The following is a 27,520-nucleotide window of genomic DNA, read 5'->3' on the forward strand; positions in this document are numbered from 1 at the left end:
GAAAGTAACAAAACAAAACCCCAAACTTTACTTGCGTTTAGCCATTAATAAATAATTTACAGTATGTACACGCAGTGACACTCCACACAGGTCACAGACACAAGGACGCAGTGAGGGGTCCCCGCTTCCAAGCAGAATGTGAGCAAACACAACCAAAATAAAGTGCTTCACTTTTTCCTTCCAACATAGGGGCTGTCCAAAACACAGTAGGGGCCCCGCCCCTCCCACCCGCCTGCCCAGGTTTGGCAGAGAGGGGACCTCTTGGAGGGGGAGGCCAGTGTATGAGAGGTCCCTGGGGAACAGCAGAAGGGCCAAATTGGTGCCAGCGGGCAGGTGGGGACAGTGAGGGGCTTCGGGGCTTCTGGGGACATGGCCCTCTGGGAGTGGGGCCCAGGCTGGTGCTGGACCCTGCAGTTCTCTGGGGCAGCAGCAGAGGCAAGGCTGGTCCGGGGCTCCTTGGATGGACAGCCGGGGCTCCCAGCAGCAGGTCTCTCCTGGCTGTGTGGCCCCAGGCTTAAGGGAAGGGACCCAATGGGGGAGACCCTGCCAAGGCTGCTCCTCTCCCCAGACACAGCCCTGTGTGGATGGGGTGGGGAGCAGGGCTCTGGGGAGCAGCTGGGGAGAGCAGAGGATCAGGGCAGGCCAGCTGGCCCTATCCGCTGGTCTCCTGCCCATGCCCTGTGGCCCAAGCCCCCCTGCCCGGGGGGCCTTACCATCTGCTGGAGAGGAAGGAACAGAAATCAAAGGGTAGTTCTCTGTTCAGACATTTAGAAACTCAACTCAACTTTCTAAGCACAATGAGGAGGGGGGCCAGAGAAGGGTATCCGAGCCCACGAGTGGCGTTGCTCCGAGTAAGTGCCAACACCCACTGTCCCCAGCTGGGAGCTCTTGAGGCAGGGATCTGGGTGCCCTAAGGCCCCACGGGAAAGAAGGCCCTGCCGGGGGTCCAGCCTTGAGGGTGCCCCCGCCCTGCCAGCTCAGTGTGTGCGAGTGTGCTCGTGGAAGAGTGTGCGCGTATGGCGGGTGGGCGCGTGCAGCAGTCGGCCGGGCCGTTCAGTGCATTGCAGTGGGGCGGGAGGAGCTGACTCTGACCTTTCCCAGTGTCTCTGGCGGGGCGGGGGCTCCAGCCCAAGGGGCTCGGTTTTGCACATTCACACTGCGGGTGGGCAGGGGGGAGCCGCTCTCCCCCTCACACAGCTCTACTATCACAGACGTCACAGCACCAGTCAGTCACCACCGCCTTGTCCAAGGCCCTGGGAGGGTGAGGGGCCGCCCCGCGCCCCGAGCCCTTGCCAGCAGACAGCCCAAGGCAGTTCTGAGGTAACCGTCCCACAGCTCACCGGCCGGCTGCTGCCTTCGCTTCTGGCCCCTAGAGAGACCGAGGGGCCACTGGGAAGCAGCCAACGCTTCTGCAGCTGCAGGCTGGCTTGGTGACAGGCAGTGCGACTCTCCATCCTATGCAGCAAGGGCCTCCAGGAACACAGGGAGCAGGGCGAGGAGCAGAAGGCTGCCCAGGAGGAGCCGGGGGGCTGGAGGCAGCCCTGCAGTGGCCGCCCTGCTGGGTGGCTCCCGTGTCCTCTCATATAGGTGCAGCTTGTCCTTGTTGGAGTGGAGCATCTTGACGTCCTCCAAAGCATAGTAGGCAGCCAGCGTGAAGTTCACGTCCCCTGTGGTGAGCAGGTCAAAGACACAGGCCTGGTAGTAGAGGTCCTCCACGGGCAGCCTCTCTTTGCACTTGGCCACGGCCGTCTCGTATGGGAAGGTGTCGGGGGCAGCAGGGGCGGGGCTGGCAGCCTGAGGCCTGTGGGCACCCAGACCCTCATGGGCATGGAAGGCCTGGAAGTCGATCTGCTGGTTGAGGGGGCAGCCCCGCAGGCAGAGGTAGAGGCCCTGGCTGTCCCGGTCTTCCACGGCATTGACCACCTCCTCTGGCATGCGGACCGCGAAAGTCAGGTAGCGGCCCACCTGGCGAACCACGATGGTGGTGCCGATGTACTTGGCCTGGATCTCTACATGCTGGCCCGATACCTTCTCTGTGATCTTCAGGCTGTTGGCCCCGTGTTTGTCCCCACCGTTCTTGGAACCGTCGGCAAAGGCAGCTGGGAGCTCGTCCATCTCAGCCTGGTACACCTTCTGGTCCACGCATTCCTGGAAGTTTTTGAAGATGATGGTGAGCTGCAGGGAAGCAGGTGGAGAGTGGGGTTAGATGGGCTGGACAACTGCCGGAGGAGAGGGCCCAGCCCCAGGCTCACAGCGCTCCACGGAGGCAGGAAGGGGCCCCAGGGTGCCTTGGACTATCCCTGCCCTATTAGGCACTTAGTAATTTTCTTGAAAACAACTAGTTTTTACTCCCTCCCCCCCAAAAAAACTAGTTTAGAATGGGAACTTTGTATCATTACACTAAATAAAAACCAGCTCATTTACTATATAGAAGAGTGAACCATAAAAAGAAAAGCAGTGTTAATTAAAAATGAAAAACCCTTACGAACTGCAATGGGCTGAACAACAGGGCCCCCCAGATGAGGGCCTTCATCCCTGTAACCTGTGAGTGTGACCAGGTAGCACACACAGCGCTGCAGAGGGCATCAGATGAAGGGTCCGAGGTGCAGAAATGATCCTGGATTACCTGGGTTGGGCCCTAAACGCAACCCCAAGTATCCTTACAAGATGGAAGCGGAGGAGATCTGACCAAAAAAAAGGTTGTTTCCAGTGACAGAGACTCGAGTGAGCGATGTGGCCACAAGCTGAGGCGTGCTGGCAGCCACCAGAGGCTGGAAAAGACAATGAATGAACTGTCCTCTAGAGCCTCTGGAAGGACCTGCCCCGCTGATACCTTGATGTTAGCCCGGTAAGATGCGTAGCAAACTTCTCATCTCCCGAACCGCAAGAGAACAAAGTTCTGTTTGTTTGAACCGCTGGTTCGTGGTATTTGTTACAGCAGCAATATGAAACTAATACGGTGCACAACTGCCTCACACCATCTCTCACAGTGCAGTGGGCCTCCAGCAGAATTCCTGAAAAAGGACTGCAAGCTGTGGGATGGTTACCTCAGAGCTGCCCTGGGCTGTCTCCTGGCAAGGGCTGGAGGCCTGGATGTAATAGCAGGTGGAAGAGAAGACGCTGATGGCTAGAAGAAAGAATGAGGGGGCAAAGGCCACACAGGCAGGCCTTGGAGGGGAGCAGGAGGCAGAGGGAGAGGAGGAAGGTGCAGACCCGCACAAAGAAGATGGGGTCTCCGGGCCGAAAGCAAAACCCTGGCCGGGGCTGAAGCTGGGAGGTCCATTTGCACTTGAGCCCACGGCAGGGGGCGGGGCTGGGCCGAGCCCCTGATGGGTCATGTTAGTTACTGACCTCCCTGGACCAAGGACACAGGCACACTCACTGCATCAGTGCCCTGAGCACCACATTTACTAGCCCTAGTCCTGTGTGGCACTGCAGGGGAGGGTGACATTAGCTCCTGTTTACAAAGAAACTCAGTAAAGAGACTTGCCCAAGGTCACACAGCCAGCAAACAGCAGAGCTGGGACCAGTGTCTGTTCCCAGTCCCTGGGCTTTGAGGCCTCCAGTCCAGAGTATGGGAAGCCTGGGAGAAGGACGTGAGTGTGAATCCCCTACACCCATCACCCTGGCAGAGGCATCTGGCTTCTTTCCTGTAAAATCCTAACTAGGACAACTGCATGGGCTGGAGACGAGCAAAACTGGGAGAAGCAACTACAGACTCTCCTGTTCCTGCTACCTGGCTCACCTGGTGCCTCTAAGGCCACTACTCCCTGGACCAAGGGCACCTGCAGCTCTGCTGTCTACATGGGGCACAGGGACAAGCTCTGTGGGACCATAAAAGTGGCTGCAGCCTCTCCATCCTGCTTAGAGCCCTCTACATAGAACCATATGAAACTGCCGCTCACTACCATCCCTGGCTTATAAAAAACGGCGACTTCATATGGTTCTACCTCCTGCTGCTTCCTTCTCTCCATCCAAGGCTCCCGCCCTGATGTGGAAGCTGCCTGCGAGGGGGGGGGGGGCCCGGGAGGTGGGCCAGCCAGGGTGGTCTGGGCAGTGGGTGGTCCTGTCATTGGAGGAGGGGGCGCAGGATGAGGGACTCTGGTGTCCCTGCCTGGTGTACAGACACCATGTGCATGGGGGGCCGGGCGGTGGGGTGGGGGGGCGGCTGCTTTCCAAGTGCCATCCGTCTCCCTGGAACAGGAAAGGCTGGTTTTGCTCTAACTGCCATCTCTCCTGGAGACAGTCTCCTGGAAGGCTGACAGGCGGCTTGACTCCTCTTGGCACCGGTGCCAGCGACTCAACCACAAGTAACAGCATGAAGGGGGCCTGTCGAAAGCCAGCGGCTCCCTGCCAACAGGGCCCCGGGCGGGGCCGCCACTCCTGCCTGTGCTGCCCCCCTTCCCTCCCCACTGTGTGGGCACGGGGCAGAGCCCGGGCTTCATCCACAACTGTTCACGGAGCGCCAACAACACGCTAGGCCTGGTACTAGGGGCTGCATCCACATAGGGAACAAAACAGTCCAAGACTCCAGTCCTCACGGAGCCCACTCGGGCGTGGGGGCGGCAGGGGTCGCAGACCAAGCGGATGAGGTGAATCATGCAGCCCATGACAATGAGGGACCAGCGACAGGGAGAGGGGATGGGGGGCAGAGGCCAGAGTGCCTCTCTCTGCTCCCTGAGCCTGTCCCCTCACCTGCGGCATGGGGAGCGACCAGCACAGCTGGAAGGAGACAGGTGTGGCAGGCAGTCCCATGGGGTGGGAGGTTGGCTAAAGTGGCAGACCAGATCTTGCTCTTCCACAAGAACAAATGGATGGGCTGGGCAGGATAATGGCATTACCGTGGGAAATGAGGAAATGCACCACACTGAGGGCAGGCTGGAGGGGAGAGGGGTCGAGTGAGTAGGGGGTTCCTGCCAGGGCTGAAAAAGCCCAGGCAGCATCACCTCAGAGATAAAAGACCTCAGCTTCTCCTTCCCTCGGGGTTCCAGGATGCATCCATGCTAAGCCTGGCTCTGCAGTCGCCCACACCCGCCCTGGGGGGTGGGCTCAGTGCCAGGACTTGCAGGAGGCCGCCCCCAATGCTCTGGGCAGAGCCCTCAGCATCAGCACCATCTGCTGGTCTCTGTTTTCCATTATTAGCTTGAAAGCTATGGGTGGCAGGCCAACCCCAGCACAGAGGCTGACACAGAAGAGATGTCCAGTAGGTGTTTGCTGACTCAACGAACGGACCAACACACACCCCTTTGCATCGGGGCAGGACCTGGGCCCCGGAAAACAGCCACGACACCTCTCACCCCAGCACCATGAAGCCGTGGTCTGCCCAGGTGGCACAGGCAGTGATCCTCTCATTGTTGGGTCTCTAGCAGGGCCATATGCTGCCTCGTGGCTGATGGGGACAGAGCAGAAAGCCGCTGCACTCTCAGCCCGCTGCAAAATCAAGGTGGGTCTGCACCGCAGCAGAGGGGGGCTGGGCGAGTCCTGCTCTGCTTCAGGGACCCAATACCTTCTGGGAACTGGACAGCTGGGGCAGGCCTGCAGCTACAGTTCCCAGCAGTGAGCCTGCAGCAGAGCAGGCACTGGAAAAATGCAGCCGAGTGAGAGAACGGAGCATAAGAATGAGTGGCTAATCCATCTGGGTTTTGGACAGCACCGCTGGGCTCAGTGCCCCAGTGTGTGTCAGCAGGGAGCTGAGGGCGGGGCCAAGGGGCTCTAAGCCCACACTATCCCAGTCTGCAGGCTCCAGTCATTTGTGGCCTAATGGCTCTCGCTCCACTGTGTCTCCCTCCACCCCCCAGTCACTAGGGGCAGAAGCCCAGCCTGGCTGGTCACTAATCACAATTCCTCCCCTGGCTCTGTTATCACATTTGGTGCTTATACCTCACTGGTTTAGGAGGGGCAGGTCCCTTCCCACATGCCCCTGCTGGCATGGGACACAGAGGCACCCCGCCTCCGTGAGTGTGTTTGCTGCTGGATTTAGAAACTGCAGCCCCAGGCTCCCAGTATTAATTTATCTTGATCTAGGGTGGGAGGTGGGTAGGTGAAAGGGCTGCAGAGAATGCCAAGGGGGTTCTTGACATGGGTGGGCCCCCCTCAGTCTGTGGGGGGCTAGGAGTGGGACAGTGCAAAGAGAAAGCAGGCCACAACCCTGCTGTCACCAGGCTGCAAGGCCTGGCACTAAGAGCCTGTGAGTACGTCCATGGGGTGAAGACCCGCTTGTTTCCTACCCAGCAGCTGATCTCAGAAGGAGACCCTCTGTGGGCGTGCAAAGGCCACCGGCACAGAGGGAAGTGGCGGGGATCTTCCTGGCTGCCAGGTCACCTCGCTGTCCTCTGGGGCAAGGAGGGATGGCAAGGAGCAGAAACACCCTTGAGGGCCAGGGCCTAAGGGGGAAGAGGTGCCCCAGAACCTGGACTCTAGAGAGTCCACTCGCCTCCTTTCGGCTGAGTCTGCACATGAGATCACGGGAGGTGGATCTGGGGTGGACAGGGCTGTGCCATCGTCTGGGCCACACGTGTACACACACACGACAGAAACTAGGTTTCCTCAAACATTCACCCTAACCATGTACAGGCACTCGTAAACTGCCTTTTAGGTATGCCAGCTTCTACCACCCTGTTCCACCCTGCCTGATTCCATAAACCATATATATGTGGTTTCTGATACCTCCCCGTCCTGAAAGCCGATTTCACAAACCCACAGTGCAGGTGTGCAGCAGTTTGAGCAGCACCACACTCTATGTAACATTAAAAGTCTCTCCTTCCTTTCTAAATAACCCGCCCATTTACTGAGATGAGAACACGGTTGGGCGCAGGAGGCACCCGGGTGGGTAGAAGGCCAGGTTGGGGCCACCCGACAGCAGGACCTGGGCGAGGGGACCCCACAGGCTGCCACAGCCGCACCCTCACCTTGCTGGTGGCCGTGGCAGCAGACCCAGGCAGCACAGGGGTGTTGGTCACTTGGACGTTCAGGTAATTGTTGTCGATGAGTGGCCAGGCGCCCTGCACCTTGCAGGTCTGGAAGCGGTCTGTGAAAGTCCTGAGGTGCGGGTCCCCGAAGAGGCCGCAGTGCGTGTAGTTGGGGGCAGCTGAGTGCTTGTGGAAGCTCTTCTCATAGTGGCAGATCTCGGGGCTGTCGGAGCGCTCCTGGCTGTCGCCCGGCGGCGGGAGCGTGCGCAGGCGCGGCTGCGACGTGGGGCCGTCCTTGGAGCAGTTGTGCTGGCTCATGAGGTCCTCTATGCCATGGACCGCCGAGTGGTAGGCCAGGTCGCCCCGGCAGGTGCGGGCCGTGCGCCGTGTGCACAGCGCGTAGGTGCGCAGGGCGGCGCAGAACTCCGGGGCGTCGTCTGAGGCTGGGGCGTGGCCGCCTGCCGTGGCGCTCCAGAACTCAGAGTTGCACTTGAGGATCTTGCACGGGGAGGTGGCTGAAGAGAAAGGAAGGGACGTGTCATCGGGGGGGGGGCGCACACCCAAGAACACCCTATCTGAGGCGGCAGCGCCCACACAGTTGGAGAAAAAAACACTCGAAGGTAGTAATGAAATGCAGGCTCTCAGTGGTCCAGATTCTTCCGCAAAGCCCATAATAACCCCACGAGGCCAGGCATGCATTCCCACCAGCTGCGAGGGCTGTGGCAGCCCTCCCATAGCTCCCAGTCTGTGGAGGGGAGTGGTCAGTGTTTCGGGGGCAGCAGGACTATGGCAGCGGGCCTCTGACATCTGTTAACACACTCACAGCTACCCCCTAAGAATTTGGTAACAGTGGAAGAAATCTGGCAGGGAGTGAGTGCATTCCAGGCTCTGCTACTGTGTGACCTTGTGCAAATAAAACTTAACTTTTCTGTGTCTCACTGTACTCATCTGGAAAATGGGTCACAGTAGCTATCGTGTGAGGTTGCTGGAAGGGAGAGGGGACTTAGAAAGGCACCAGCATGCAGCTGAAGCTCAGTGAGTGATGGCTAGTATGATACTGGATCAGCCCTCCTCACAGAGGGCCTGGTTCTGCTGGCCTCATCCGCTTAGCTTCCCCCTCTCTCTCCTGCTCAGGTGACCAAGATAGGAAGCAAGTGAGGGTGGTAACTCTGGATTTACACAATGCGTGGTTTAAAAAAAAAGCCCCCCACAAGCTTTGAGACCCTCATGATGGCTACAAATGACCCTGCCTGAGGACTATGGCTTCAACACATCTGACTTCCCAGGTGTCCCCAGCTGCTTGAAAGCTTCAGTCTTTGCACATCTTCTTACAAGTTGAAGAGGGAGCCCATGCACCATTCTAGGTGGAGAAACCGTAGATCAGGGTGGGGGCTGGCTTGCAAGAGGCCACTGAGAGTGACAGGCTGGGAATGGAATTGATGACTACTGTTCCTCTCTGTCACCTCTCCAGGGGCTGACGTAGCTCTTCAGGGCCCGAGTGCCTCAAGTGGACATGCATGGGGCCATCATTTCCTTGTAGACTTGGGGAAGGGCGTCAGGGATGCCAGGGCTGGACAGTCCCCATGATGGTGTAACAAGGGGCCTCCGATCCCCTGGGAGCCATCCTGCCTCCCCATGTCCGCCCCATTAAATCATAGGCTGAAGGCCTCCCAGGTCAGGGACCAGAATGCAACTGGGCCTGGTATCAAAAAGGAGAGCTCTCGGCTGAGGTGTCACCTGCCAAAGAGACCCCAGGGGCGCTGATTTTTATGTTCAGTATCTCTAATAAAAAACCATGAGACCTGAATTCTGGGCAGTAAACCTCGACCTTTTCTGATGTGAGTGTCCAAGAAGCAAGGAGAGGAGAGTCTGAGAGTTTGACACAGGTCCTATGGTAACCGGTGCAAGCCCCTTGCAGAGACATGGCTGCAGACAGCAAGGCAGCCCTTTCTGGCCCTTCGGCCACCCCTGGATGGATCCAAGACAGTCAATGAGGTCGGAGCCAGGGAATTAAAGAAACTGACTGGATATAATATTTCCATCTTGGCCACTATGTCCTCTGGCAGGGACGGTGCTTGGGGCCTCTGCTAGCTCTCATACCCAGGGCTGTACCGCAGATGCCCAGAAAAATGCAAAGGCACCGCACAGTCACGGAAGTTCCTTTGAAGCCCATTATGCATCTTTTGTTTCGACCCAGGCACCTTAGGACAGCACTTTCAGAACTAGCTACAGGGGGACAAACAGGAGAATCCAGAGACTGCAGAGATGTGTCTGGCCTGGGGAAAGAGGACGGTGCAGGTGTTGCCTACTCTCGGGTCTCCCAGGCTTACTGGGGCTGGAGGGAACCCTGGGCAACCATCTGACCTGTTTGTTCCTGACTCATGCAATGAAGGCCAGCGCTCTCTGTCCTCTGTGCAATGGACTCTATCAAAAGCCCTAATGATCACTTTGTGACCAGCCTCTGTGTTGCCGTCTCAAGGTGCACCGTAGGAGTTTTAAAACCCAGAGCCAAAGGTCAATGGTTTCTACCTCCAGCCAGTCCCCAAGGTAGGAAATCTCCCTGTAGCACGGTCTGGTGGACATCCAGCGTCCACTGCCACTGAGCCCAGCTAGCGCAGGGCTGGTCCCCCTGCTCTAGGATACTCCAGCTGTGGACCCACCCCTGCCTCCCCAGGGACTTGCATGGGACCTCAATCCATCTTGTAGAGCCACACAGAAAAGGCTCAGACATTGCCAATCCGAAATCGAAGATAGTCCCCTGGCTCTCCCGTGTCATCACCCTTGGCCTCACCCTCCAGCCGCTCTGTGGGCCTGGCTGAACTGTCTGTGTCGTCCATGATACCTCAGCTCCAGTGCCACCTCCTGCCCTCGAATCCCCTGAGAGCAGGAGCCCCTCGTGTTTGTCCCGGAATCCTTGGCTCCCTCGCTCCTCCCTCAGCACCACCCCACAGATGTCACATTTCGCATTTGGGGGAGGTGGGCTCCAGGCTACCTCCCCTGTGAACTGAGACACAGCAGAGAGAGAAATCACAGCCACACAGCTTTTCTGGCTTAATGACTGTCCTTAGCAACCCAGCACCTCTGAGAAACAGAAAGAGGGAGGCAGGGAGCGTGGAGTTAGTTACCAGCTGCACCATCCCAGGCGGGATGAAAATATTTACCCACCAGAGCGCACCAGAGCGGCATTAGCTGCTTTTAGAGACCTCCTTTGAACTGTTAATCAAGCCCAATCTTTCAGAATAATAGCCTGATTATTACCGCCTTGTTTGCATGACAAAGAAGCCCAATAAAACGTACTGGCTGTGCGCAGAGGGGGTGTGAGGGACGGGCCCTGAGAAAGGAGTCTTAGGAATGCGGTGAGCCGCTCCACAGCCTGAACCCAGGAATAAAGACAATGCAATTTGCCACCAAGAAAAGCCCAATAGACCAATAAATTACCCGCGTGCAAAGGGATTAGATCAGGTTTCAGATGCCGGGCAGGAGGGGTGGGGTGAGCCAGGAAACAGAAAAACCTGCCTCTTCTTAAAGGGGTAAAGCTCAGTTTGCAGACAAGCCCCATGGCCACCCATGGCCAAGCCAGGGTGTGCTACTCCATGGCCTCTGCACGGCAACTTGCACGACTCGCTCAAAGTTCTGGATGCAGCTCTGTACCAGGCACTGTGCTTCACGCTGTTCCTGGAACAAGTCCCAGTGAGCTCCTGTGCTCAGGTAGAGTAAGCCATGGAAACTTCCAGAATGCAGGGTTTCATCTGAGTACTAAAACGCAACAACCATGGAAGAAGGGAGGCTGGAGACGCTATCATTTCTTTCTGAAATGTAGTAGTGTTTCAATCGGGTCTGGAAGGGCAGTGGGATTTGAAGGGTGCCGCCCAGACAATGGCCCAGGAAGACAAGGAGCCTCCCACCAGCTGAGGTTGGCCGGGGGCTAAGTGCTGCCCGGTGAGTGTGGAGCCAGGGGTTTGGGGTCAGACACCAGAGCCCCCAGAGCCAGCTGTGCCCGTTAGGAAGCGAAGGCCCACTTTCCTCTGTTGCAGGGAGCTGGGACCCCACCAGGCTCCCTGTAAGACTCTAACGCGAAGGGGCACAGGGTGGAGGAGAGAAAGATGGAGGTGCACATGGCTGCACCTTCTGTCCCCGGCCTGTTTCTATCACCACCACTGGACAGTGGCCCTTCTCTCCCCTCAGCATCGCTGCTGCCACTCCGAAGTACTGCGACCAACCAGGCAGGGGGCCCCTCCTCAGCGACCTGTACCCCCTCATCCCCCGCCCCAGGGGTGGAAACCACTTCCTGCAACTCTGTGTGCCACCCAACGGTCCCTCAGGGCTCTTGCTCTCCCTCCACCCCATCTGCTGTCCCCTATGCTGAGTCCCTCTGTGGACATGCCCTGTGTGGTTTTCCTTCACCAGCCTCAGGACTTCAAACTAGACCCATCTGATCACGGGGGTCCTGGGTAATTTTTAGTAAGTACACGGCACTACCCACACACCATTTTAGGGTGTGGTGTAACTTCAGAGGCGATGGCTCCAATCAGGATAGAAGCAGGCAGGGCTTAAGAGAATCTGCTGCACAGCCTCTGGAAAGGCCATGCTGACGCCTGAGTCCTCCCTGTACCCCGTTCTCACTGCCCGCCCACCCACCTACCCTGGGCAGCATTGGCGCTAAGGCTCCTCCTTGGCCGCAAGCCTTGGTGTGGGTGCTGAAGGTGGTGGGCAAGGAGCACCAGGCAGGAGCGCCAACCTGCCTCATGCCCTATGAGACCCAGCAGCTGCTGGAGCATCGGGCCACTCTCCACCCCCTTCTGTCCCTTAGCACTGAAACTAGAAGATGACACCAAACTGATGTAGGGGTGATATTTGGTAAACTCTGGCCCAGGCAGTATTCTGGAGTCTCCTTGCTTGACAGATGCCTGAGGCTGCCTGTCTGTGTCGCTCTGCAGGAATGTCACGACCATCGTTCTGGAGTAGACATACAGGTGTTTGGCATCAGACACCGAAAGGAACACACCCAGGTGACGGGGTGGATTTTTCGCCAGGTACGGCAGACATGACCTTACTTAAGCCACAAGCAGACAGAATTGGTCGCCTTTCTGAAAAGGCATTCCTCCCCAGTCCGGGTGAAGACTGTCCCAGGGAACTGACCCAGCCCGTGGCTCCAACGTGTCTCCCACCCACTGAAGGCACTGGGAATTTTAGGAGGCTTCCTCCACGAACTGGCTTTGGAGAAAGAGCGAGGCCAGAGGAATTTTCTCAGAGAATCTCAAGTGAGCTAGGAAGGGGAAGAGAGTGGCCTGGGGAGTGAGGGGTTAACTCCTTGCCAAGTGTGGGCAGAGGTGGCTGAGGCAACAGGCACTGCCCCCTGGCCCCACCCAGCCAGGCCTGCTCTGCCCCAGCCTCCCTACATGCCAAGTTGTTGCAAGAAAGCACACCGAGTGCCAAGCAAGAGGGCACACCTCAGCTTACAAACTGGATGCCCTCCCCCAGCTCCCACTGGGGCCACACAGAGCCAGGTCAATGGCAAACAGAATGGCCAGTCAGGCAGCCGAGGGCTTCTCTGGGTAGGAGGGCCCCATGGTGGGCAAGGGCTGGGCACCGACTCCACTTCCATACCATCCTGGCTTAGGACACAGAGCTGAGGCACCAGGGCTCCCCAAGGAGGTCGGTTACAGGCAAAGAAAGACATCACTTTTCAGATATAATTGAAGCTTGCAGGTGGGCAATTTAGTCTTTCTGCTTTGAGGCATAACCCGTTTCCCTGAGTCTAGGGCTAGCTCCAGAGATGCTCATTTTCCATTCTGGCTCTGCCTCCAGTAACCCTGGGCTCATCTGCTTGGCCACTCCAGGTCAACACTCATTTGAAGTGGCTTTTCTCTGTCACCGCCACCCGCAGGCAGGCCTTCCTTCTCCACCTTCCTTCTGCAGAGGGAGAGCAAAGGCAGGCCAGCTGGGCATGTGCCCAGTACGTGCACGCGCACACACACACACACACACGAGGGTGTGCCTGTGACCACGGGACATTCTGCAGCGTGGGGAGCCATAATGGGCTCCTTTCTGCAGGGACCTGGGTGCAGAGGGACAGGCAGCTTTAATGGGCGTCCTGGTATTCTGACTGCTCGGGTGAAATGGTGCATGAGATGAATAAATAAGCAAAGCTCAAAAGACATAATATCTGACTTAGGAAAGTTTGCACAGCGACAGCCCTGCCAACTGGTTTTTCCAACCCATGGCTGGGTGGCATCTTCTTTGGAAGGCTAAACCAGGGACGGAAAGGGTGCAGAGAGGAGCCCTGGGAGGAGGCGAGGAAGCTAGATCCATGAAAAATGTGTCCATCCCTCCTTCTGCTACCACCTATCTCCAAAGCCTGTTTCTTATTTTTGCCCACGTCAAGGCCACACAAGCTCACAGAACAAAGTCTAATAGGCTGCTGAGCAAGTTCGATGAGTGTCTCGATGCAAGATCAGCAGTGCGTGAAGGGCGGGAGTCTGTGTCCTTTCTACTTCTGGCTCTGCTGCTGACAGGCTGTGTAGTACCAGGCAACCTCCTGGATCCTCTGTTTCTTCATCTGTCCAGTGGGCGTGTTGATGCTCATGAGGAAGGTGTAAGGATCTGACGCTGTCAGTATGTGTTTAGCAGAGCGCCTGGTATATACCGTGGCCACTCAGTAAATGGGAGAGCTTTAAAAATGAAAAATTACTGTTCTCCTTCAAATGATCACACTCTGGAGAGAACCATATTGAGCTATTATGTCTCCAAGGACGTTCATGAATGTTCATTAGTGATGTCTGCTGAGAGGGTGGAATCTGGGTTGTTTACATTTTCTCACTTAGTTTTCAGCCTGTGGTTTAAAAATGAGTATTGTTTTTATAACCAGACAAATTTATTTTGGGAAGAGGATTGCAAGTCATTTGGCAACTTGGTGGGGGGGGGTGCAGGGGTGCAGGAAAGCAGGTCCTAGAGCTGGACAGCTGCTTGTAGCAAAATGGCCATGAGAACAGGCAGGGGACGGAGGCCCAGCCCTAGCCAGGTCCCCTGGCCTTCGTGGTCCTGGGCCGTGGCGCCACTCACAGACGCAGGCCGGTGCTAGTCCCGGGGACAGAAGGGGAAGAATCCTGGGTGAGCAATCATCCTGGTGTGCCCAGGACAGAGAAGGCTTTTTTGAGGACATGGGACTTTCCATTTTAAAACTAGAAAAGTCCCAGGTAAACTCAGATGGGTTGGTCACCTAGAAGAATCAGTGCCTTCAATTTAGTCAGGTTGGATTGAGCCAAGTACTGAAACAGCATGGGTCCTCACCATTCAACCACAGCACGAAGTCAGGGTTCTCTGCCCAATTCGGTTGGGAGGGCTGCCCCCCAATATGGAACCTGGCCCCATCCTACCTTCTCACTTCCAGAGGGTCCCGGGACCTTCTCCTCCCCATCCCGTGGAGCCTTGGGGTGGCGGCTAGCAATTTCTCCAGCCTCGCAGAGGGTTCCTGAAGTCCAGGCGTCCTCTCCTTTACTACCCTACTCCTGCTCCGGGCCTAAGGGAGCAACTCTGTAGGACCGTTCCCCCCACTCTCCCTGGGAGACAAGGTCTGTCTGGCAGGCCCTCAGGGGTGTCACGCACCAGCCTGCTGGCTGGCACTGCTGCCTCTTGGCTCTCGCAACTGGCCGTTGTTTCATTCTCTTGCTTTGGGACACAAAGTCCTACCAGGAGGGCAATCATATGGCAAGCAAGCTGCCTGACTTGCTTGCACATTTCTAAAGAACAGCTCTGGGAGATACCCTCTCACATCTCTAATGTCACAGATGTGCCTGCCTGCTACCGAGGGCCTTGGCCTTCCCAGCCTCAGTTTCCCCAGCGAGGAACAACATCCTAAAAACAGCTGCCATTTAAAAGAACAGAGGGGGAAATAAAGACGAAAGAAAGACTGCAAGGGCGGCAATTCTCAGAGCACTGGTCCTCACACTAGGGTGGGCGACGAACCCCCCCCCCCCCCCCAGAGAGCCTGTTATAAAGTGTGGACCGCAGGGCCCACCCCAGAGTATGTGACCAGACTTTGAGAGCCACCGTGCCAGGGTGCAGCACGCACATGGAGCTGCAGGAAGCGTGCCAACGTGGCGGCCACATATGCCTCAGACAGGCTGCTCTTAGAAATGTTTTAAGAAGTCCCAACGGTTTCCGTGTTACAAACGTATCTATTAATCGTGTTTAAGAGGATAGTATTTGTGGAAGACTGTTATAAGGAGCCTCTCCTGCCCCCATGCTCTGCAACAAGATGGGGTTAGTCTGTCCATCCGCTAAAAGACCCAGTACTGGACCAGCAGACATGCTCACAGCTCTTGGGACACCGCAGAGCCCCTTCCCCTGATGGCAGATGCCAGCCTTGCTCAGATGAGGGGCCCCGATGCCACTCGAGTCAGGAACACAGTAGGTGTGCCATAAACATCGGGTGAGTCCATGTAAACACTCCAGAATGACACAAACGCTCTCAGTCTAGCAGAAATTAAGGCATCTTTCTCCACATAACTACGTCCAATTTAATTTGCACTCCCCTGGGGTTACTGCTGGCAGTCATTCAAGTCGACTAGCATCGAACAAACCGATGCTTTCACGCGGCTGCTGGAGCCACAGTCCACCTGTTTTCAGCGGGAGAGGCCGTGGCGCAAGGGGTCCCCGAAGGTCCCCCTGCTCGCCCTTGCCAGAGCTTCCTTTTTTGTCCCTGCACGTCCACCCTGCTCTTCCCCAGAGCTGAGGGTTCTCCGACTTAACCCCAAAGCACCCCTCTGCCAATGCATCCAAGAATATTACAGTTCATCTCTGTGTCATGGAGATGGCCCATTTCACCTCTGCCTGAAGAAACTGTCTTTTGACCCGGGTTTCACAAGCACACAATGTTCTGGGGCAGGGGGGGGCTGTGTACCGAGTTTGGGGATCTTGAAAGCTCAGCTTTCAGTAAGGTGGGCAATTTTGACTAAATGCAGCTGTTAGGGCCTCAAATTAGAAGAAACATTAGCCAGTTGGCATGACAGGACTGCAGCTATCTGTTCTATCTGCCAGGTTTGAGTTACCAGCCTGGAAGCCAAAAAGAAATGGGCTTCTTGGAAACAAAAGTGATGGAATTCGGGTTGTGAATTACATAACCCACCAGCTCTCCTCAGACTATGGGGGATACTTGAAAGTTTTAAAGATGGACCAACAAAACAAAAACAAAACCGAAATTGCCACCAGTAGCCCTCGCAGCCCCCCCCTGCCCCTGAGTGCTCTGTCAGTCCTTCCTTTCCTCCCTCTCTCCTCAAGAAGTTAAAGAGCGCTGCCACTTTAAGAGCAGGAAGGTGTTGTTTTAAGGGCCTCTAAGCCCCCCTTCTCAATTTCAGCTTGGAGCTGAGATCACATCCCCCACAGCAGCCAAGGGACAAAAGCCATTTATCAACCCATCTGATAAAACTTCCAATAGGCTGGATCTTTATCTAGACCAAACTGAGATGCACACATATTGCAAACCCCTGCTCTCCAAAAGGGGAACTTCCTTTTAAAGCAGAGGGCCATTTTTCATTCTATTTTTTTATTTCTTGGGAGAGAACCAAATCAGCCTTTCAGCCGGACCTCTCAGGAGATGGAGAAACTGCCTTAGGAAGGGTTGGGGGGATGGCAGGGGCGGAGAGTAGGACGCCCTGCTGCCTGACCCACTGTGGAGGCCTGAATATTCCCAGGCCGGCCAGGACACAGGAGGTCCAAGGGCTCTTTGAGGCACTGACACCACTCCTCTCCCCTGGTCCTCGGCTTGGGCCTCCCCAAAGAAATCCTGGGCAGGGAGCAGGTTAGGGCTCTCCTGGGTGCCCTTGGGGATGCAGCTGCTGAGTGTGACCTGGGTGTGCTGGAGCCAGAGGGCGCACCGGGGCACCCGAAGCAGGGCTGGGGTGGAAGGTAAACTGATCCCTGGCCCCTTAGCTGCCTGCAGGGTCCGCCTGTGCCTGCGGGAGCCGTAACTTCTAGCCTGGATGGCCCAGTTCTGCCAGTTCCTGAAACCCAGTTGGCTGAGGAGCAAACAAAACAACCCCATCCCAGTCTAACTCAAGTCCTTTCTTGCCAAGCTCAGTGGAGCATGGGGGGCTGTGCATCCGTTCCTTGGGCTACGAAGCGAAACAAACTTGCATTTTTGCAAGACACCTCAGAGCCCCAACAACACAATGGCCTGGAGATTCCGCCTTGCAATGGGGCACCTTTGGCCCATGACACTGGGCTTATTTGTATTTTTAGCAAGAGAAAAATGGGTATAAAGGGTTTAACTAGTGTTTCCCAGCTGTGAGTAGCATATGGCAAAAATGAAATAAAGTTTTATGAAACATTATAAAGAAAACAGAGCAGGGATTTAAGTTTCGTGCCTCCCCCTCCCCCCCAAGGGAAAAAAAAAGTCAAGAAACTGGAGCATTTGGGAACGAACAAATGCTTCTCTGTGGAGTTGGTCTCCCTTCCCCCAACAAAAACAAGAGGTCCGGGCTCGGAGGAATTTGAAAGCTGCGATCTGCCAAAAACATTGTGAAAAACTATGGGGGATTCATTGGAAACAGATGGGCTTTTTCAGCTTTAATTCTGAAATTCTCTCCCTTTCTGACACAATAAAAACAAACAGGGGGCGACGCGGGATGTTATCGAACGGGAATATGGGCGGGTGTGAGCCGAGTCCTTGGGCTCCCCGCGTGGGGCCAGGCTGGGAGTCCCACTTGGAGGGGGTCTCAGGGACTTGGCTAGGGCCTCAGGAGCGGCCCGGGTCCACCCCTGTGCACCGGCAGGTTTGCAAACTGGTGGGAGAGGAGCCGGGGAGAGTGCCCCCGGTTCCGAGACCGCGCCACCCCTCTCCCCCTCCTCCAGGAGAGATACACATCCCTGGTCCCCACTTTCTTGGAAGGAGGTACCTCTGGCTCAAGCGACCTCTGCGTCCAGCCTTTTTGCAATGAAGCCCCACTATAGACCCCAACCTTTCCCCACGGCATCCATCACGCCTTCTGGGGGCGCGGGAGAAACAAAGACCCGTGGAAATGGGAGATGGGGTTGGGGGCACTCCCGCGGCGATGCCTTACCTGCGGGGAAGCTGCAGAGAAGGAAGGCGAGGGTCGGCCAGAATCCCAGGGCTGATCCTCCTGCCCCTCTCCCCATACCCATCCATCCAGCTCGGCCTGTTACCACTAGCCTCTCCCTAGAAGAAGAGTTTAGAAGAAAAGCAGAAAATCAATCACGCTGCGGAGAAAGGGTAGCCTCGCTCCGCCAGCGGGAGCAGCGAGCCGGGCGGCTCGGTCCCCCTCAGCCAGCTGCGGGCGCCCGGCGCGCCCCCTCCCCGTGCGCCCCGCCCTCACCATCCATCACCCGGTCCCCTCCAATGTCCGAGTGGCCCTGCCGCCCCCGCCGCCGTGCTGCCCGCCCCTTGGCGCTCAAGTTTCAGCACCGCCCGCCAGGGGTGGGGAAGCTGGGCGGGGACCTAGACGCCGGGCTGTGGCGCTGGCCCTGGGGACCTGGGGATCCCGGGACGTAGGGCGCTCGGGGCTCGTCATGCAGAACGGGCCCATTCCCCAGGCCCGCCAGTCCCCTCTTCTTCCCCGTAAATGTCTAATCCAAGTAGAGACTGCGCTTGGAGACAAACCCCAGGTCCCTTTCCAACTAGACTGTCCTCCCAAAGCCGCTCATTTCTCTCACTCGGATGTGTTGTCCCCCGGTGCCAGAGGCTGTAAATCGGCTTCCCAATTGTCGGGGGTTAGGCGGGATGACCTGTCGGACCTCAGCCACGAGCGTACCTGGAGGCCTGCCCCCTGTTGTCCCGGACCACCCACCCTGCCTGGGCTCGCCTCCCTGCAGCATCCCCTCCAAGTGCTCTCGAGAGGACTTACCCTGGCTGCGCTCCTGAGCCGCGGGCCTGCGAGCCTGTCACGGGGAGGACCGCTGCCACCCCAGACGAGGTGTGCATGCAGCCGTCCCCGCGGTGCTCAGGACCCTGGCACCAAGGCCGCTCTTGGGAGGGCATCAGGGTGAAGACTTCCCTTCACTTGGTCGCTTCTTTCTCTGGGAGAAACATGTCTCCTCCCCAAGGCTCCTGCTGGGCCCTACAGCTCTTCTGCCGCTGCTCCTGGGATATTTAAGAGACTGGCAGCTTCCCTTGAGAAACATCTTTTGGATGGAGTACAAATAGGCCAGAGCAAGTGTTTTTAGTCAAACCAATTCCTCCTTTGGCCCCCTCACATCACTTCCAAGCCTATTCATCTGGTTCGCTGGAAAAGAAGTATGAGTTTTTATCCAATTTAGATGTTTCTCTTAAGCACTATCACAGTCCTCACTTGCTGGAGGCCACACAGGCTGCAGGGCTCCCTGCCTGCGAGGAGGGGAGCCTCCTCTGCGGGAGCAAACTCTGGGCAGAGAAGCAAGACACAGCCCAAGGCAGTACCGCTTTGGATCTGGCTTCTGCAAAACAGGTATGAAAGGCCACGAAGGCCCCTAAGGCCAGCAGGGCCATGGGGCACAAGGAAGCGGTTGTTCCCTGGGGACTAAAGGCCATGCCAAACAACTGCCCACTGGCCTCTGCAGCTGAGGTGCCACTGCATTTCCCTGCAATCTCTAGGTCTCAGTCTGAAAGACTCCGTCTGATGAGCGCTTCCCTAAACTGAGCCACATCTGAAGCCCTGGTTTGCCAAACACTATAGGTCTGCCCATGGAAACCCAGGTCTCAAATGACATTCCTCTCAGGGTTGGCCCATCCTTGGGCCAGACCCAACGACGATGTAGAATCTTCAGGAGCCCAGGACAGCCCTGGCACCAGGAAGCAGGCACCGAGGCACCTTCCAGCTCTACCAGTCAGCACCGTTGGCTGGAGTCTGCCTTTCACAAGTTAACCTAAAGCCTCCCGCTAAGGAGAGAAGGGACCCATCTGTATTCCCACCTGTAAATGCACCACCACCACTGCCGCCTCATCTACAGGTCAGGAACACGGCAGACAGGCCACCGGTGTGATTTCAAAAGACCCGAAACAGCCCTGCCCTGCCCTGCCCAAGAGTGGGCCTTTGACAGCAAGACCTCTGGTCTCTACACCCCAGTTTCTTCATCTGTAAGGGGCAGGCCAATAATACCATTTGGGAGGGGCACCTGCTATGGGAGCTCCCCAGCATCCCTGCCGGGGACTCACTGACTGTCATTTGGAGAGGGGAAGCAATCCTCACAGCAGAAGCAGATAATCTGGAAAAGGTAATGCCAAGGGCTTTTTCCTCACGAGGAGAAATGTGTGCGGCTGAATTTGGACATCACAAAAAGTGGAGTTTTGGCTTTTGCACAGTTTATAGACTATCAAGAGAAATCCAGGCCCATTAGAGCAGCGTGGGGGTGTGTTGACCTGGAGGAACCTGTCTACGCTGGCCAAAGCGGCCAGCTTGTTGACAACTCCCGAACTCTTTGTGAGAATAAGAAATTCTTTAAACGCTGGGCTTTGGAACTCAGCATTTCATTTGCCAAAGAAACTCATGTAACTTAAAGTGTAGCTGACTTCAGACACACAACTCCTGTTATAGTCTCATCGCTGATGCCTTCTCCCCGGGACTGTAGCCTGGGCCTCGTACCTTCTGAACACTTGGTCCTGCGTGGCCTTTAGCAAACACACACTTTGCAAAGACTCCCCCAGGGTCCCTTTTGTGGCTGTAAACAGAGCAGACAGAGTCCATTTTCTTGTAATTTGGAGGATGTTCTCCTAAATGCATTAAGTGAGGCTGGCCTCTGCAAAAGCTTAATATGCATTCTCTTGCTAACGCCTAAGCCTGGCCTGCTGTTAATCACCATTTGTTTGCCATCTCTCTGCAGAGCCTCCATTGCAACCACAGGCCTGAAACCAGCTGCGTGTTCTCTGCTTCAGATGAAATGTGAACATTTTCACTAAGCCTGGGAGCACCAGTGACCCCCGGGGATCCCCGCCGTTTATAATTATTCATCCAGAAAAGTACCTGTTTATTCTACTTTTTTTGTTTCCCGCCTCTAAAGACAATTCCGATCCGTGGCAATTTCCCCCCCACTCTGGCACAACTTACTATCCTGAATGACCCTGGGGGTGGACTTTTGTCAGAAGGAATTCTGGAAGTCTAAACATAATTCGCCCTTGGGTTTCTCCCTGGTCTCCAAGCTTGTTTCTACCTCCTCAAAGAATGCTCACAGACTGGCCTGGTTTCACGGTCTTTTTTCAGAAAAGTGTGTTGTGCTTTGTCCCGTCAATTGGGACTTTAAAAAGTGCTCAGTGATATTACATTTTTTGCATATATTCCACCAAAGTGACTATTAAAAATGACCCTTCCTACATGGGTGGGCTGCCTTTGTGGACAAGGGGCCCAGGGCTGGTACAGAAGGGCAGTTACTCATTTGGGCCACTAGGTATTGCTACCATCTTTAATTACCTACCCATGGTGCCTCCCCTTCGGACGGTCCCGGGGTAGACAGATATAAAATCAATCAATCAATCAATCAATCAATCCATCAAGCTATCTAGCTTCCTATCATTTTACCAAAAACTATTAGCAACCCCCTGTCTGCTTCCTCCCCGGTAGGTATTTCCTACTTTATTTTCTTTCTCAGTGAAATAGTCCTGTGAACCTTTCCATCTCGGCAAAGGCATAAGCAGTCAGAGAAGAACCGAGTTCACTGGCCAAAGGAGATGTACAGGCAGACGTATATAAAAATAGTCCAGATGAGGGATGCCAAATGCCTTTAAACAGATACATCCTCTCTAGAACTTCAATTCCCACGGTAAAGATGTTAATTCTATCCCTTCTCATGGGGAAGTCAGACAACTCATACTTATTATCCCAAATTCCAGTGCAGAAGGCAGGTAACTTGCCAGAAGTCACCCAGCTGACATGGTAGTAGGTCTGGGTGACTCTCAGCGGTCACACCCCACCTCTAATAAGCTCACCAACTCCTGCATAGGCATGGGAATATTGGGTCTTCTCTCTGCCTCTGGTATTCCTACTCCATCTACGTGCTCCTTCTCTGGTTCTGGACAGGGCAAGGGGTCCTCTTTCTTCACCCTAGCCTCAGCCTGGGTTGGAGCCCTCCTGGTAACCTCTAAAAGTTTCTGGGGTTGCATTTAAGCCCCACCCCCGTCTATCTTTTCACACCTTTCCTTCTTGACCTTGGAGTTGATCAGTAAACGTCTGGAGCAGCCACGGTTTCTCTTTTGACACTTCTCCCATCTTCCCCTACTGGGATTATAAACTAGTGTTTAATGAGAGTTTCATATACACAAGTCTCCTCTTCATACTTCCCTCTTGAGCCTCTCGTCTGAGACTCCAGAGCACATCTATTATCTGGTCTACGAGTTTGCAAACCTTCTGCCTCCAAAGCCAAGGATGAAAGTGATAGCATTTTGAATTGCTTAACTGCCAGCATTGAGATGGAGACTTCCAGACTCGGCAGTAGATACGGAGAAAGAGATGTGGGGTGTGGGGTAACTTTACCTCCAGCTCTGTGGCCCCTGGGTACCCTGTCCTATTTCTACCCCCTCAGCTTCTCAATGCACAGAATCATGACCTGGCTGCCTGGCGGGTAGTCTTCTAGCTCAAGGGACCCCATGTGTTCATGCATCCCGTGAACTGGTGTTGGCTGTGTAACTAACTGGCTTTACCCACCTCTGACTCTGAGGAGTTTCATCTGTAGCATTTTTTAATATGCCAAGTGAGCACATCACTGAACAAGTGGGGAATGTCATTTGAGGAGTGACATCTTGTGCTTTAGTCTCAGCGTGAATTCTTCAGTTATAACCCCCAGCAATACTTCTACATATCTGAAACCACACCGTGAAAAACATTTAGTAACTTCTTGTTCTAAAGCAGCTTTTGGGTACCCATATCAAGATGCACCAGGTTCCCGTCATGGAGAACAGACAGCCTGGTGTTTACCTCTCCCCGTTCCACTAAGTTCTTGGGAGAAGAACCAGCTTGGATCCATTTAGGCACCAAAAGGCAAGTGTCTGAACTGACAGTGAGCCTCTGTGTGTCTCTCAACCGGCAGAAGGCTGGAGTATTTGGATTAATGAACAGTTTGGTGCCAAGCACACATACCACAAACGTTTAGCAATAGGAACAGATAACCAAGTTATTTATCAAGTTCAAAGTTGTTTAGAATGGCCCATGCAAAGCTGAAGGAAAGAAGATCCCCAGTTGGTGGGAGGTGGGGAAGAGTGCCAATGCAGAAAGAACAGATGTGTCAGATGGACGTGACTTTCCCTTCCACCTCCACGGTGTCCTTTTTAAAATGTGTTGGAGGCTGAGGGGTTCCTCCACATCTACACTGAGTGGCAGCATGCTGGCCGAGAACATGCAGGCTGAGCCGAGTCCTGGACCTGTGAATCAGGCATACGCTCTAGCTCATCATACAAAGGGGTGCTCGTATGGATTAAATAAGTGAAAACAGTAACGGGCCACTTCGTACAATGCTTGGCACAGAGAAAGTGTTGATGAGTAGTTGGCAATGTTAGTTTTAGATTATGGATAAGGACCATTGTTTTGATCAGGACCGTGTCTACTGGGGGGAAATATGCTGAGTTCCCCAAGGACTCTTAGATAAACTTGACTTCTGGTGGGTTCCAAGTGCACTCTCAGTTATACTCAAGTTCTGGTGAGCTCTTGTCTCCCACATAACTGCAGGGTCGTCTCAACTACGGGATGGGTGCATATGTCTCCAGTCATAAATGAGGAGACTGCTATGCTGCTTCTCATCTTCACCCAGAGCTTTTGCTGTGGCCGTTGTTAGTCAGATAGTATACCTTGTACATCTAATGATGGACCATGCATTAGAGATGGGACTATGTTTAGGGCTGTACTGTTTTCCAGAAATAAACAAAACCCATACATTTTAAGATAAGTTTCCCTGAATAATCTCCCTCATCTCCCTAGAAACTTAGTTATTTAGTAAGTTAAATAGTTACAGAATTCTTTTCTTTCTTTTGCATTCTAAATGGTATATTTAGGTCAAGTTTTTATATAGTACTTACCTGCACTTAAAAGCCTTTGAATGACAGGTGAGTACCACGCAACAAGGCATTTAGGTGAGCCTCTCCATAGCATTAATTCATTGCAGTCCCTTGAGGCCACAAGCTATTTAGGGCACACCTCAAATTCAAAGCTAGATGGACTTCTGCCCCTAGAGATTGGTCAACGACCCTGGAAGAGAGGGCCTGGGTACCATCTTGGCTTGGGTTTGCTTTGCCCTCACTAACTTTGGGCCCAGGCTCAGAGGGGCAATGCATCCCCTGTGAGGTCCAAAGTCAGTCAGGCTGCCAACAGAATCCATACACTCATGAACAAATCAGGTACTTGGAGTACAGGGATATCCTCTCTCAAAATGTCTCAACAGAGAAACATCAAAGCAACGTAAAACCCCAACAGCATGGAAGAGGCTGGCATCTGGCTTTTTTCTCACTGTATGATCTTGAGACACCCAAGGTCCAAAACCAGGTGTGCTTCAGGATTGTGAGGGAAGCATTTGGAAATCAGTATGTTGAAATCTAAGTGTTACACTATTTTAGCTGGACTGACTGATGTAAAATAATATTAACCCCAATGAATCCCCTGTTTGGGGGCAGAATGACCTGCCAAACTCAGCCGTGAGCGATGATGAACAGGGCTGGACCTGGGAGGGGATGCCATCAGGAACCTCATCAGGTCTGCAGGTGACTCTGACCTCATATATGCCCTTGGGCGAGGCAGTCCTTAGGTTTTCCCACTGCCCTATTTATTTCTCCTTCACAGCTGTGTAGCTGAGGGAAAGGAGGCTGATGCTGAGCTGTCATTTGGTCAAAATAAGTAAAAAGAACTGATATTTAAATAGGGCTGGATACCAACCACACAGGTGGGAAAACCTGGACCTCCCTCCTTCAGGTTGAACTTCTGATCAGTTTGTTGAATGAATAAGCAATGCTGTTGTTTGAAAAGCAAAGCCATTTCCTAAAGAGCCACAGGAACATCACTGATGCTTGTAAGTTATTTGAACTTCTCTTTGGGATTATAAGTCAAGTTCTAGAACAATGATCTTTCAAGAGTGGTGCCTTTTCATTTCACCAACATAACAGATTCCAGTGAGGCTGCACTGGTTTTTGACAATACATTTGTTTAGGCTCTGTTTCACTTAGGAATACACCTTCTCTTTGTCCGGATGGAAGAATTCTGGAGAGATCGGTGATGGTACCTCCTGAGGCATAACCGGATTTGGGGACCACGCAGTGTAAAAACATGTGTTGAGTTTCATTCATTTGGTAGCAGGGCTGTAGGGGAAACAGCACTTTGATTCTGCAGACCCCAGCCGGCACTGCTTCACCTATCTGAGTATCAATTTCTTCTTCCAAGAAATGGAAATACCAGCACATGCAGAAACACTGGGAGCGTGGCTCAAGAAACTGCCTACCCCATTGTCAGGGATGCTCAGTATCTATTCATTTTCTTTTGCATCTCCTCATCTAAGAATTCCCATGTTTGGTCCCTCACTGGGTGTTTGGAGAGCCACGTTAAGTAGGAGCTTCTGACGCCTCATACTGTATTATTACACACACTAGGGAGGCAGTGGATTGTGCCTTGAGGAGGCTTGGAAGGAGAGAAGGCAAACAGAGGTTTCTCAGCAAAGATCAGAGAAGCCCTCCTTGAAAAAATGCCAGGTTACTGCAAGGCCCTTTTTTTCTTTTGTCACAAATCTGGTTACTAAATAAACACTTGCAAATGGGAGAGACAGCTTGGGGGTGTGAGACAAGCCACCCACCATTCTCCATGTCTATCCAGAGAGGAAGCACCTGTCTGACACCTGGGAAGGAATGAAGGGAGCAGGGCCACCACCGAAGCTCCGAGGATCTCATGGGGCAGGGTCTTCACCACAAGCAGAACCTGGCACTGACGTACAAGGGACCAAGGCCCCTTTTCACACAGAGAGAACTCAGCTCATTGCTAACACCATCCGGCCTGGAAGGTGGCAGGAAAATTCAGCCACGGAGAACGTGGGGATGCCTGGATGTGTCGAAGCCCCACCCAGAGCCTTCCTCCGCTCCGCCTGCCGCCCAGCAAAGTCTGCCCTGTTGTTGTTAACAGGAAATCACGTCCCTCACGAGCGGGGCTTGCCTGTCACCTGCTATGGTGGTGGAACAGTGGGAAACCTCTTCTTTGTAGATGTAAAAATGCCACTTTTGTTACACCACGCAGTTCCTGCACAGATTGGTAAGAGCCCTGCTGAATTCTCCTTCAGCTGCCCTTCAGAGCACAGCTCATTTTGTTTCCAGGGATTGGGGCTCAAGATTCACCTGGAAAATCAACTCATCTGTACAATGCACGGGAGAAGAGCAAGGTCTGTGCACAGACTTTCCAGATTTCTGCCACAGATGCCTGAAGAACAGGCGCCCCTTCTTATCAGCAGGTAACATTTTATGTTATATTTCTGCTGGAGGATCCTAAAGCCGGATAGAGAAGGTGATGGCTCTCCTTGAGGTGACAGCATGACCGTGCCACTCACCACGACCTGCAATTCTGTCCCTTGAGCTCAGACACTAGGGCTCAGCAGGTCTGTAGAAACCCAGGGAATTAGTCTTCCTTTCAGTCTTGTTCCTGCCTCCCCACCTGGTTCAGGAGACACCTACTGTAGAGAACACCTAACTTTGCAGCCTAAAAGGAATTCGCAGCTCACCATTTCCTCTAGATGGCGCAATTTCCCCTAATTCGTGGGCAAGACACCCTCTATAAAAGAAATAAAATCGAACGCCTTCAGAAACACACTACATAATAGCAGCTCGAAGGCCCCCATGAAAATCTCAATTTGAGGGAATCGATCCTACCTCCGAGCAAATCCAATGCAATTACATTAACAAGATGCAATCAAGAATTGCATCCCAGCGTCCACACCTGGACCTGCCCCCTAAATACACCTGTCCCCTTGCCCCAGCTGGTTCCCTGGGACGAGCCACGGCCAGAACTAGGCGCGCAGTGATCCCGGTGCCTGGCCTGCAAGCCCCAACCACCCACTTAGGGACACCAGGGCCACTTGGGAATCCTATCCCTTAGCACTTAAGCCAAGTTCCGCATTTTCCAGCGCACCTGCGTTCCCAAGCAAAGGACCGCTGGGACCTGAGCTCTGACCTAGCTCTGAGCCGACGACCCCGGGCTCAGGCGCTCATCCTGCAGCTGGTTTAGAAAAACCGACGCACCGCTGGAGGAGGGAGTCGGGCGAGTCGGTGGTTCTCAGCGGGGCAGCCCCGTGACCCGCTCCACCGCTGGCTCCATCTTCTGCTTCACCCCGAGGCAGAAGAAAGGGAGCTCCCAGCCCGCACACAGTGGAGACCTTTGCCGGGACTGTCCAACCACGCGCGCTGCTGGCTGCCCGGGGAGAGCCTTTTAGGAAAAAAAGAGCAAATACCAAACCACAAAAACTTTACTGCTGCCAAGAGCTAAAAGCGATCTAGGCGCAGCAAAGCTCCAAATCTGGGCAAGATGGGAGCAAGATGAAACATGGGGCTAGGGAGGACCCAACCAGTGCGGTGGCCCCGGCAAATGTCAGAGGCGCCTCCGGGAGATCGGAGTCAGGTCCACCCAGCTTCTGGCCCGTGCTTACCTTAGCGGCCGCATGAGCCCCTGCGGCCCGCG

At 54.5% G+C, this 27,520-nt stretch overlaps 1 protein-coding gene across 3 annotated transcripts; it reads right to left on the reverse strand.

Moving 5' to 3' along the window:
• RGMA (repulsive guidance molecule BMP co-receptor a) lies at positions 1–27,520 on the reverse strand. 3 transcript variants are annotated; one of them, XM_053659014.1, is made up of 4 exons: positions 27,489–27,520; positions 17,969–18,084; positions 6,909–7,423; positions 1–2,175 (listed from the first exon to the last, which is right to left on the reverse strand). In XM_053659014.1, the coding sequence occupies exons 1-4, from the start codon at positions 27,500–27,502 to the stop codon at positions 1,456–1,458; spliced, it is 1,365 nt and encodes a 454-aa protein (XP_053514989.1). In that variant the 5' UTR covers positions 27,503–27,520; the 3' UTR covers positions 1–1,455. The 3 variants fall into 3 exon arrangements, with proteins under 3 accessions (XP_053514989.1, XP_053514988.1, XP_037000980.2); XM_053659013.1 differs by lacking the exon at positions 27,489–27,520 and adding an exon at positions 18,770–18,883 and having other exon boundaries at positions 1–2,148; XM_037145085.2 differs by lacking the exon at positions 27,489–27,520 and adding an exon at positions 18,770–18,879.

The sequence above is a fragment of the Artibeus jamaicensis genome, unplaced genomic scaffold (genome assembly GCF_021234435.1).
Source record: "Artibeus jamaicensis isolate MK-2021 breed Jamaican fruit bat unplaced genomic scaffold, CSHL_Jam_final scaffold_612, whole genome shotgun sequence".
Taxonomy (NCBI): Eukaryota; Metazoa; Chordata; class Mammalia; order Chiroptera; family Phyllostomidae; genus Artibeus; species Artibeus jamaicensis.

What these genes read in the sequence shown, in the direction of transcription:
- RGMA (XM_037145085.2), bottom strand. Translation starts at nt 18,846, where the DNA reads ATGCACACCTCGTCTGGGGTGGCAGCGGTCCTCCCCGTGACAGGCTCG. An exon ending in TCTCTGCAGCTTCCCCGCAG is followed by an intron (nt 7,424 to 17,968) that starts GTAAGGCATCGC and finishes CTTTCTCTTCAG; the next exon opens with CCACCTCCCCGTGCAAGATC. An exon ending in CTGCCACGGCCACCAGCAAG is followed by an intron (nt 2,176 to 6,908) that starts GTGAGGGTGCGG and finishes GCTTCCCTGCAG; the next exon opens with CTCACCATCATCTTCAAAAA.